Source organism: Gobius niger (assembly GCF_951799975.1).
Source record: "Gobius niger genome assembly, chromosome: 17".
Taxonomy (NCBI): domain Eukaryota; kingdom Metazoa; phylum Chordata; class Actinopteri; order Gobiiformes; family Gobiidae; genus Gobius; species Gobius niger.
Window position 1 is genome coordinate 4,015,511 of NC_136868.1, and position 12,513 is coordinate 4,028,023.

The following is a 12,513-nucleotide window of genomic DNA, read 5'->3' on the forward strand; positions in this document are numbered from 1 at the left end:
TACAGATTTTTTCACTGATGATTAGTTTATTGAAAAACTAAACAAAATATCCCAAAATCTTAGTTACTAATATGTCAATAAAATAAAACTATAAAATTGAATCTGGCTCAATTCATTATTTTGATTTTGTTGCCCAAAATATAGGCAATTTCGGCCATTTTAATGCTCAAAATGCCTTATTTTTATGTGAAAACATAAAATGACAGAAAAAGTGCAATACATTTTTATCTCATATTTATATCTGTAATGTTCAGCAAAAGTTTCTAATTGATATCTCTACATTTATTTTTTCCCCTATTCACCTGCAGTTTCTCGCCTTAACCAAAACAATCTGTGAAGAAGTGATCACCTCAGTGCATGTGTGTAGGTGATCCCTCTAGTATTTAGCACATATGTGGGCTGCTTATTCGCAAAACTGCCCTGATGAATACAGGCTCCTATCAAAATGTACTTTTTTTCTACCTTCTGTCAGCTAGTCACCCTTCTGCTGTTCACTCCTATTGCTGGTTTCCTGATAAAAAGCACCTGTGTTTGTATATTGGCCCTTCTTCTTGTCTACTTTAATGGTTCTTCTTTCTTTCATGTTCTTATCATACACTGTTCATGTAATTGGGAAGGCAGAATTATTTGCATGCAGTGGATCAACATTTATTTACAAAGCTCTTGACAACACTCAGCGTGACCCGAGTACTTTCCAAACATAAAGGAGCAATGCAAAATGGTAATATCCTCCCATTCAGGACACAAATCAGGCTCCTCCAGCTTCCTTTCTACCTCGATTTGCCACAGCTACTTTGTGATGGCTGCAATACAACACACAGAACATGCCGGAGAAAGGGCTCATTCTGCATGTGCGTGATCAAAGCCAAGTGCTGAAACAGGCTTTATGATCAAATCTTCCATTCTCTGTGTTTAAAGCTGACTCACTTCATTCTTTTGAGTCTGTCCTTCGAAAAGAGCGAATGATCTACACTGGTTGTTGCTGAACATGAGTGTTGGACTCCACAAGACGTTGAGATGTACTGCAGTGTGTGGTTCCTCCTTACCCTGTCTTGGCGAAGTTGGTCCAGTAGGTCATGACCACCGCACTGAGCATGACGTCGTTCTTGGAGAAGTTACAGGGGAACAGCTCCGTGGGTCCGATCATGGGGAGGCCGAACACGTAGGGGATCTCGTCTCCGTGCGCCGCGTCAGCCCACGGGGGAACCTACAAAACAAAGGCACGTTAGGAGAGAGCGAAAACATCTACAAGAGGAATTTTTGAATGTTTGAGAGACAGGACTGGGATAAACTTATTGACTTCCTCCCACTCCTGTTCGGACATGTATCTTTTATGTCTGATGCAAACCTTTGTGGTCTAAAAATGGCCTCACAAACAGCTAGGGAAACTGCACTGTACAAAGTTAGTGCAAAATCGACCCCCTGGTGTTTTTTGATGTAAAGTAAGTAATAATATATTTTCTAGTCTAGTCTCCTCCCATGTCGACCAATGAGAGGAGCTTTTCCTGTGAACCGGCCTGTCAGGTCCAATTAGGAGGGGAGGGGGAGGAGCTTGATCTGTGCCTGCTCTCTTCGTTAAGTAAATAGGGCTTTCTGGTGCACCGCTTAACCCTGTGTGTCTTTATCCAAATCTAAAAGCTTCAACCACAAAAAAAAGCGTTGAAATAGTAACGAAAACGAGGATGAAAACGCAAGAAGAATGTGACAGCAGAGCGACAAAAACGCAGAAACAAAAAAAGGACAAAAATGTGTCAAAAAAGTGACAAAAATATGACAAAAAAGTGACAAAAAAACGAGCAAAAAGTGACCAAAACATGACAAAAAAGTGACAAAAACATGACAAAGAAGTGACCAAAACATGACAAAAAAGTGACCAAAATAGGACAAAAAAGTGACAAAAACATGACAAAAAAGTGACAAAAAATTGACAAAAAAGTAACAAAAAAATGATAAAAAAAGTGACAAAAACATGACAAAAAAGTGACAAAAAACAGCAAAAAAGTGACAAAAACATGACAAAAAAGTGACAAAAAAAACGACCAAAAAGTGACAAAAACACAAAAAGTGACAAAAACATGACAAAAAAGTGACAAAAAATTGACAAAAAAGTAACAAAAAAATGATAAAAAAGTGACAAAAACATGACAAAAAAGTGACAAAAAACGGCAAAAAAGAGACAAAAACATGACAAAAAAGTGACAAAAAACGGCAAAAAAGTGACAAAAACATGACAAAAAAGTGACAAAAAAACGACCAAAAAGTGACAAAAACATGACAAAAAAGTGACAAAAACATGACAAAAAAGTGACAAAAACATGACAAAAAAACGACAAAAAAGTGACCAAAATAGGACAAAAAAGTGACAAAAACATGACAAAAAAGTGACAAAAAATTGACAAAAAAGTAACAAAAAAATGATAAAAAAGTGACAAAAATATGACAAAAAATATGACAAAAAAGGGACAAAAAATGACCAAAAAGTGACAAAAAAACGACAAAAAAGTGACAAAAAGGCTTCATAAATTTGACAAAGGTGCCAACAACGTGACAAAATAGCTGCAATCACTTTTGTAGGTCTTAGCTTTCAAATAACGCATTACACTGCTGCTCTCCGCAGTTGAGAAGCTTTTTGATTTGGGTAAAGCTGAACTGGAGACTTGATTCAGGCGGGAGTAAGAGGTCAAAGAGGGGAGGAATTTGGTTGTTTAATTTAAGCATTTGTTATGATATACAACAACAACAAAAGCTAAATGAAGTCGACAATATGAGCCACAAAAGTTAATGCTTCCCCTAAAAGAATCACAGGAATCAAACACACAGCTCTGAGAATTGTTGCCGCTTTATTAATTAGTCCTGCTGTGAAGGAGTCAAAATATGTAAACTAAAGTGTAACCAAGAATTAAGCAGCCCTCTGTGCGTCAGCCCACTCATGTAGAAAATGTCATTTGAATAATTCGCTTTTCTGTTTTGGGTTAAATTGTGTTTTCTGTCAACTCCAACACAATTTACTCTAAAACCACGGCCAATTAAAAGCTGCTCTTTCAAGCCTCAGCGGACATGTTTATTTGCGAATTTACATTTTATTCTCGCGTGGGGTGATTTGAAATGGAAAAAAAAAAACACACACAACTGTCAAGAGTCTTATCGAATGTTGTTTTTTGGTGTTTTAATATTTCAGACAGGGGATAACGCGGTAACAGCATAATCATCGTTATTATTTTGTTCATTACGGGATTTAAACGGACGGACTGAAAAAGGAGGCATTTCGTTCACCGTCTAAAGTCTGTGCACATTTAAATCTCAAATAGCTCCACTCAGAAACATAAAATGTGCAGACGGACCTGGAATTTGAACATCTAAAAGATAGCATGTCTTGAAGCAGTTGGTGGATTATTTTTGTCAGAAAGATGACTGCACAGTGTTCCAAGTTTTTGTGCACTGGGACCCTTAAATTTCAGCAACGAATACTGTCAGAATGCAGCTGAAAGGAGTATGCATTTTTCTCAAAAGAGGAGAAAAATCCCTGAAATGTAAATCAGTTGTGTATGCCGTGACGAGACTGATTTATTCAGTCCAACCAGTGTTTCCCAACCAGTGGTACGGGAACCCAAGGGCTATTTCAGTTTGAACAGGAAAGTAAAACTGAATAGTATTAGAACATTATCTTTCATGGAAATGACATATTGTGGTGAAATGCATGGTTTTGAGAGTATGTTTTTGATTTATTTTGAATACAACAATGTCTTTCTACTACAATGATTGTTTTTTAAGTAATGCCTTTCTAGATAAACTGCCACACCCTTGAGTTAGGGGGTATGCGGATTACCACTGAAGGATCCAAGGGGTCCACATCACTCAAAAGGTTGGGAACCACAGGCCTAAACAACTCTTTGAATGTGGCATCTCAGGACAAACAATTTTGTTTTTTACACATTTTAGATAAGGCTGTCCGAAAAGGAGTGGGGGGAAGTAAACACTTATTTAGTCCCACCCCTTTTAAGTACTCTCAATATCTTGTTCTAAGTACTTATTAGGCTTCCTTATAACAATCATTTGAGCACTGTGACCTAAAGCCAAGTTGTCAGGAACACAGTGTGAACACTACCTACCAGTCAACATCTGGTGTACAACACAACAGCTGAACATGAAAAGTCATATATTTTCTTCAGATACATACCTAGAGAATATCCATTCTTTGTATTGATACTTAAACTGTCTGATATTTGGACATCATTTGGACACCTCATGCCTTGCCTTGTAATTCAAAGAGCACATAAAGTAATGTCTCCCATTTGTATTGCGCTTTACAAGCCTGTTGTGATCAGTTTCTCGATGCCCTACACCCACACTCTGTGGTGGTGAACTACTATTTTAGCCACAGCTCCCCTGGGGGTAGACGGCGGAAGCAAGGCTGCTGATCTGCGCTATTTGGCCCTCCGTCCACCTCCAACCACTCTGAAAATCCCCTCCGAATTTTGCACCCAATTTAACAACACAATAAACCAATAAGTTTAACCCTGGCTCTATCCAATATTTAAACTTAAAGGAACAGGCCACCGTTTTTCCATTCTGAGATATAAGCCTGAGCTTAGACGAGTTGATGCGTACCTGTCTGGGCTTTGTACATTCCCTCAGTCACGCAAAATGACCAAAGATGTTGTTGATGCATTTGGCCTCTCCCAATGTATTCCTATACAGTAGCTCCAACCGGGGGTGAAGTTGGAAGCTACCACGCTCTTCCACAGGCACCACACAAAGACCAGACAGGTACGTATCAACTTGTCTAAGCTCAGGTAAGAACATATCTCAGTATGGAAGAACTGTGTCCTATTTCTTTTTTCTGTTTTCATTTATTTTGTCTGTGTGTTCTGCTCTAATTCCAGATTCAGACTCTTTCACGTTTTCATCCTTTGTGACCCGCTCACCTGCTCCGTCTGGCAGTGGTGGTAGAAGGCGTAGAAGTACGTGGGCGACCCGAAGCTGGAGTGCAGGTCTGCCGTGGCCACCGCGGGCGCCACCCACTGATGGTCCGTGAAGAGGGCCAGGAGCGTCTTCCGCCTGGTCTCCGGGTTGTGCCTGTCCGCCCAGTCCGTGTACATGAACTTGATGGTCTCCCTCAGGATGTCCTTGCCCTCCGGGTAACCGTACAGGTCGTCCACGAAGCTGGACACGGCGTAGTCGAAGTCGTTGGCCTGGACGCCGTTCTCATTGTCCACGATCAGCTCCACGAACTTCAGCCCCTCGCCCTGGTTCACCCCCAGCATGATGTCGTAGTTTAGGAACTCCCCTGGAAGGAAAAACGTCATCAGAGGAGGCCATTACTACATTATTACATTACTAGCTTGGCATTGTGGCTAGAACACTGGATTTCTTGTGCATTCCGTAACAAACTAATAGAGAATTTGAAATGTTTTATTCCTCAGCTCCGAAATGCAAGTGTGAACTAAGTTGGGACATGTTTCACATCATTGTATTGAGTCAGAACTGTAGAAATATTTGTGTGACATGGAATTAATAGTATAAAAGCATCTCAATTTATCATATTAGGTCAAGCTGTACTGTAAGGCCATACCATCTCTGTAGTGCAGTCATGATTCCATAATAAATAAATAAATAGACTAATCGCAACACATTCACTAATGTTAGCGCGGCTAGTGCTAACGCGGCTAGTGCTAACATCCACAGCAGCTCATAAATACACTCACTGAGGAGCTCATTATTGCTAGACTCTGGCAGAATCCAGTCAAACAGTTGTAATCAGGGGAGCAGAAGTACGTCCTTTTGTTTACATATATTAAAGAGGGGGTATTATGTTTTTTTCACTCACATAGCACCAGTCTATATCACACTACAATGATGACCAAACCTTCTGTTGGTCTGTAAATGCAGTAAATTAGAATAACTGCCTTGTATAAAATGTCTCTCTCAAAATGGCTGTAGCGAATGTCTTGAAATAGGCCTCTGTCTCTTTAAGAACCTCTGAGCCTTTCCGACACGCCCCCTCCACACGCTGTCTGTGGCATCAGTGGGGAGGGGGTTCTGCTGAGGAGCAGTGGTCGGTTACTCGGCTGGTGATGAAAGCTCGGAGGCGTCTCCGGGAGGTGGGGGCGTTCCTAGGAGGACTCAGGCAAACCTATCCCTAAAATGGCCGCCATCAGAGTTTTTACAGATTACTCAAAAATACGTGAATGTGCCAAGGCAACACTTCAGGCATGTTTTTAATGAGGGAATGACATAAAAACATGATGTAAAGCTTGAAAAAGTCGATTTTGCATAACACCCCACCTTTAAGTGAGCTCCCGATTTCAGCTGTTTGACTCGATTGTACTGAAATTCTGCCTACTCTTCTTCTACTGACATGTTTGCACTGCAAAGGTAAGTCTTTCCTAACAATAATGAGGTTTTAAGCAGGTGCAGACTCCCCTCAGTGAGAGTATTTATAAACTGCTGTGGACGTTAGCATTAGCCTTCGTAACGTTCATTGTGTCTACTTGTGTTCTAGCATCACTTTTTAGGTTTGTTTTGTCAGACACTAAGGTTAGAGATGTTAGAAAAAGTAATGTTAGCATTAGCCGCGTTAGCACTGGCCTCATTAGCATCAGCGAATCTGTCGCGATTAGCCTATTTATGGAATCTTGACTGTACATAGGTGGTATGGCCTTACAGCATGACTCAATGTGATGAATTGAGATGCTTTTAGACTGTGATTTCCCTGTCACACAAATATTTCAGCAGTTCTGACTCATTTACACCTGTCACAAACATGTCCTAGCTTCCGGCCGTTCACACTGGTTTGAGGATTGCTGCGCATATTTCGGAAATGAGGAATTACATCCGTCCATTTTCTTTCCGCTTTATCCGGGGCCGGGTCGGGGAGGCAGCCGTCTGAGCAGAGATGCCCAGACTTCCCGACCTCCTCCAGCTGTTTTGGAGGGCCCCCGAGGACGTGACCCCGGGCCAGCTCAGAGACATAGTCCCTCCAGCGTGAAAATGTCCTATTAGGAGGAGGCCTTGTGGAGATGAGGAATTGTATCGTCATTAAATCATTTGGACACTACATTGTATTAGATGTACTTACGCTAACAGAGTAGTGCTGTGGCTATTTTCTCAACTTCTCTTTTCACCACATTGTGATCTATCTAATCTATGCAACAATGAAACATCCACCTGATTGTGCAGATTTGTCAAGGTTTCTGTTGTTCCATCAGCCGCAGAACCACACTCGGCGGTTGCGTTCAGGTTAATTGTCACTCAGCCCGTTCGGTCGGCTTCACTGTAACTCCACTCTATTTCCTCAGAACATTAGGTTTGTTTGGAGAGGGGTGAAGGTGCGAGTTAACCGCTGTGCACTTCGATTAACCAGAGGGAAGGAAGTGAAGCCAACGGCAACAACCTCGTCTGAAACTGTGCCTCTGACTGAAGCTAAGTGCTGTTAAAAGCTGAAGACTTTGAACTACAAATGCTCTGTGGAAGAAAATATGATTATGGGATCAATTAAACTAGGTCTTCATTTCAAAGTAAATTAGGATCAGCCGTTTACCGCACATTACCTTCAACCAATTTACTGCTGCACAACTTTAAAACGTTCTCAATATCCACATGGGACTTTTGGGGTATACCTTGCTCCATGAGTATCTGTGGGTCGTCTGGGATCACGTCCCCATCGATGACGGGTCCGAATGCGATGTGGTAGCGCGCGGGCTGGATGTCCTGGTCCACCAGCTCTTTGTAATGCTTCTTCTGCAGACAGGCCACCAGCTCCAGGGTGTCCTCCAGGTTACAGCCCACTTTACGAGCCAACATCCGGGCGTACTTCGCCGGCTGGAAACTCACCGCCCAACTGGACAGGGCCGTGCCACTCTGAGCTATGGCACGCTGGAACAGACCTGGGGAGGAGCAGAGGAGAAAGTCTGGAGTCAGGGTTTTAAGATTATAACTTTTTGACAAATACAATACACACTATGGCTGGGGAATTTATCGAATTTTAATCTCAAATGACAGGATTATTGGCCAATCCTGTCACAGAAAAGCACATGGAACGGGGCAGCAGGAAGCGCCTACTTGTTTCTAAAAGGAAAAGCATCTGTAACATCTGCCAATGGATCGTTTTAACAAAGCTGGGTAATACATCAAAGCTATTTATTCATCTCGAGAACCATCGTCCCTCTGAACGCAAAGAAAGTTTGCAAAAAATTCCCAACATCTGCGGAGGGATGTAGAAGACCCTGTCACAGTACTGAGACGGCCCTGATCAAGGTGACTTATGACATCAGGCTAAACACTGACACAGGCAAGGTCACAGTTTTAGTTCTGCAGGACCTTTGCGCTAGAGGATCATTGGATCTTACTAGAGCGCTTAAAAACCTGGCTGAGAATCTCTGGAAGGGATCTCAAGTGGTTCAGATCCTACCTCAAGGAACAAACTTACTATGTTGCGATGGGAAACTGTGTCTCAGACCAAATAGCACTGACCTGTGGGGTTCCGCAGGGGTCGATTCTGGGGTCCCTGTTGTTCAATCTGTACATGCTTCGATTGGGTCAATTAATATCCAGTTTGAGGACTGGACGGTCTGCAATCTTGGCCCGTCTGCTGAGGGATCCTTCGGCCCTGGGTCTCTAGCCTGTCCGTCCATGGGAGTGGATCTCTCCTTCTGTGGTTCTCCCCAAGGTTTCTCTGAGTTTTTCCTTGCCGTGCTGGAGAGTCTAAGGACGGGGGACGCCCATACCGCTCGTCGCTACCTCCTATTGGACATTATATTTGCCTGGATTCACCTGAACTTTTAATTGTCATATTTATTGCTCTGTTTTATTGCCTTAATGTTTGGTGCAGCTGTGAGGCGACTTCTGTTGTGATATTGGGCTATACAAAACCATTAAACTTGAAACTTGAACTTGAAACTTACAGGGTCAAAAACAGTCAAAGCAAACTATCGTCATCCATCTTCTGGGCCCGGACTACACAATTGTAATTTCCTTGTTTTCAAATACATATCTGATTGCATATGGGTATTCAAGTGGCGTTACATTAAACACACACTAGAGCACGTCAATTACCTTTCGTCGAGTTGCTCCAGCGGTTGCCCTCGGAGTAATGGGACAGGGTGAGCAGGTTGACGCAGGACGCTCCCGCCCCAGACCCGAACACTGTGATCCTCAGGGGGTCTCCTCCAAACGCCGCGATGTTCTCACTCGTCCAGCGCAGAGCCTGGATCAGGTCCAGCAGGCCGTAGTTCCCTTTGGCCGACTGGTCCCCCGTGCTCAGGAACCCTGCACACACGAGGAGGACAGGGAGGTGAGGCATGAGTACACACTTATCAAACTGGCTTTATGGGAACATTACGATCCTCTGTGGTAAACTGGCAAACCATAATACTGTACACAGCTAGTCATTAGAGTGATTCACAAAATTAACTTTCCAAACCATATTTTTCACAATGTTGAAATTGTTCATGTTGTGATATTTACTGTTCGACTTGCTCGATAAGTAAAATGAAGGACGCTAACATTTTTAGACCTGTTAAATGCACGTGTGTCTCTGTGTGGAAAAAAAAGAAAAAAGATATTTGTATTTATTTGACCAGCGGCTGTATGAGTGTTTATCATGACGCCTTTACTTCCGATCACGGTGGTCTCTAGGACACTCCAGGGTCAATTTTTTTGTAGGTTTTCTTATGAGAGGGTGCGTCCGCAGTGTAAACCTTCCAAACAATCGGTCCTGAAGCGTAGGGTCACTACAAGGTCAAATATGCGCATAAAAAGTTGCATAATGCTCCTTCGAGTACAGAAGAAGGACGTATCACAGCTGAGATAACTGAGCATCCATCTGCCGATCACAATCCGACCTTCCTGAGGGGAAGGCAGCATCGTATCAACGCATGTATCATATTCTTTCTGGAGGCCAAATTAACGGCAGGAGTATAACTCTGATGATGTGAGGGCCATTCTCACAGATGAGGCTTTACCTTTATCAAACAATGTCAACAATCCACGCAAAATGAAGACCAAAAGCAATTTTTTGCATGGACACAGAGATAGAAGTAAATGGTAAATGGACTCTAGTGCTTTTCTACCTTTATCAGGCCTAAAACGCTTTACAGTAAGGAACCAGTTACCCATTCATACACAGACACTGGAGGCAAGTACAACAAACAACAGTGGGGAGCTGGGATTCGAACCCACAGCCTTCCGATCACGAGACGACCTGCTCTACCAACTGCGTCACCATAGCCCTGGAGTAAGTATCAAAGATAGTAAAGCCATCCCACATATGTTTAAACTGTTCACATGTCGTAAAGTGACCTTTCTTATTTTTTATATCAGACCACCCTTTACTAGCGTCTTATTGGCTAAGTTTTGGTACAGATGTTCAAAATATCAGTAGGAACAAGGCAAAATGCGATCTGGTGAAATCCTATTGTGAACCAGCCGAATCGTGAATGCTGAGGTAGGACACTCTGGGCCCGATCTTGTGCATCAAAACGTAGACGATAGCGTGACATTTTGCGCTCAGTAGGAGCACTTTGTGATCTTGCCACTCCAGACTTAGTGCATTTAAGTGGGTGGAGACACAGATTGACACCAGATCGACTCCGCGTCCAGGAGAGAGGTAACATGTGCTTTTGTTTTGCTTCGCGTTCACGCCAAGCGCGGGCCGATCCGCGCCACAGCGGACGCTGTAGCTCTTTTTCTCTCGAGACGTGAACATGGTTTAGCTCACGATGGGGTAAATAAAGTTTTTAGTTTGACCTGTGAGAGCCTAAGGCTTAAGAAAGAACGCAAGACAGTGCAATGTAAACGAGGAAGTGAATGTCAGCCGTGTTTCCATCAGTGCAGTCGCCTCCTCTTGTGACGCCCCCTCACAGGTGGCGGAGGCGAATGGCATATATAGCGCCGCCACTCGGAAAATAATTCGCCAAGAGCCTGCGCCGCCCCGTGCGCCGCCACAAGATCTGGCCCATAGTCCATTGGCAAGACACGTCACATCGCCTCTGTGCCCAGGCTGGAGGTCGGTGATAGAAATGTGAGCAAAACCCCCATAGGAGCCAAGGCACTCGTGAAATCCCTCACAACCACTCAAATCATTCATAACAACACATACTTCGACCGGCGTTCAAAGTCCGCTGTTAGAAAAGCACTTTTACTCGACTGTCTGTGCGTTTTTGTGCGTGTTAAGAGAAACTCATAGCGCAGCAGCTGTTTAATAACTGTCTGCAGTAAAACTATAGTTATTTCCCTGTAGAGCGGACGCGTTTAAAAGTGGAGATGCTAAATATAACGGAAGTGCTTATTTCAGAGAGACTAATGCAAATCCGCGACCCTGCCCTCAATATTACACAAACAGCTTGTACCGCCAGAGTGCCGGCGGGAAACAAGGGGGGGGGGGGGGCTTATACACTTTTCTCTTTGTTTCTTTTTTTACTTTTTTGTCTTTGCGCTGGGAAACGTAATGCGTAATGGAGGAAAATTAATAGTGTGGAGCGACACGGAAAGAACAAATCATCAATTCTAATTCTAATTTTCGCAATTGTTGGAAAAGATTGTGGGCCTGGAAGTCTAATGATTATTTTGTTTCAGACTCATTTAGTCCAGTTTACATTTATGTCGTTGTTTTCCAGGGCCGTGCTCGACGTCATTTCAGGCCCGGGAGTTTTATCGTTCAAACCGGCCCATTTACCTCTGGAGAGGTCGCTCACCTCGTAGGGCGTTTGTTTTGTAGTTAAGGTTGTAGGACCGATTCCCACTCATTTCCTTCTCACATGGGACACACATAATCTGGACCTGACACGTCTCCACTGTCGGCTTTGAGTTTCTTTCTTGCTTTCTTTCTTTCTTTCTTTCTTGCTTCTTTCTTTCTTTCTTTCTTTCTTTCTTTCTTTCTTTCTTTTGATCTCTTTCTTTTGCTCTTTCTTTCTTTTGCTCTTTTGTTCTTTTTCTCGCTCTTTCGTTCGCTCTTTTGTTCACTCTTTCTTTCTTTAACTCTTTCTTCCTTTTGCTATTTCTTTCTTGTGATCTCTTTCTTTTGCTATTTCTTTCTTTCTTTCTTTCTTTCTTTCTTTCTTTCTTCCTTCCTTTTGCACTTTCTTTCTTTTGCCTCACTTGCCTCTTTTATGTCCACTTATTTTTTTTCCTCAACAGTACATTTGTCTTTTTTGAAATGGCACATACATTACGCATATGCATTTTTTATAGTTTTTACACATCTGGAGATTCTAGCTTCAGTCATCATGAACTACGTCTGATTTGGCTCTAATGTATTTTTAGCAAAAATGTTTCATGTGCAACAACTACGACAAAATATGTTTGTTTGTTTTCTGCACCAGATGCGCTCGCGATCACTACACACACAGTAAAACATCCTGAACTAGTCACTTTATGAGGTCACAAAAGCAGCCACATTAAACCATGCCTCAACATTACCCTTAACCCCTTAACTCCCACCTGAACCGAGCACATTTTCTCCAGCTTTACCCCAATCCAAAAGGAAAAAAGGTGTGGAAATAGAAACAAAACTGA

At 42.7% G+C, this 12,513-nt stretch overlaps 1 protein-coding gene across 3 annotated transcripts in view; it reads right to left on the bottom strand.

The window, feature by feature from the left end:
* The window catches only part of nlgn1 (neuroligin 1), a 532,296-nt gene that overhangs the window by 12,732 nt on the left and 507,051 nt on the right, over positions 1 to 12,513 (bottom strand). For all 3 annotated transcript variants that reach the window (XM_079574885.1, XM_079574884.1, XM_079574883.1), the window contains 4 exons: positions 9,055 to 9,267; positions 7,620 to 7,886; positions 4,926 to 5,287; positions 1,047 to 1,207 (listed from right to left, as the gene is read on the bottom strand). In XM_079574885.1, the coding sequence (XP_079431011.1) occupies positions 1,047 to 1,207; positions 4,926 to 5,287; positions 7,620 to 7,886; positions 9,055 to 9,267 (1,003 nt within the window). The remainder of the gene's footprint in view (positions 1 to 1,046; positions 1,208 to 4,925; positions 5,288 to 7,619; positions 7,887 to 9,054; positions 9,268 to 12,513) is intronic.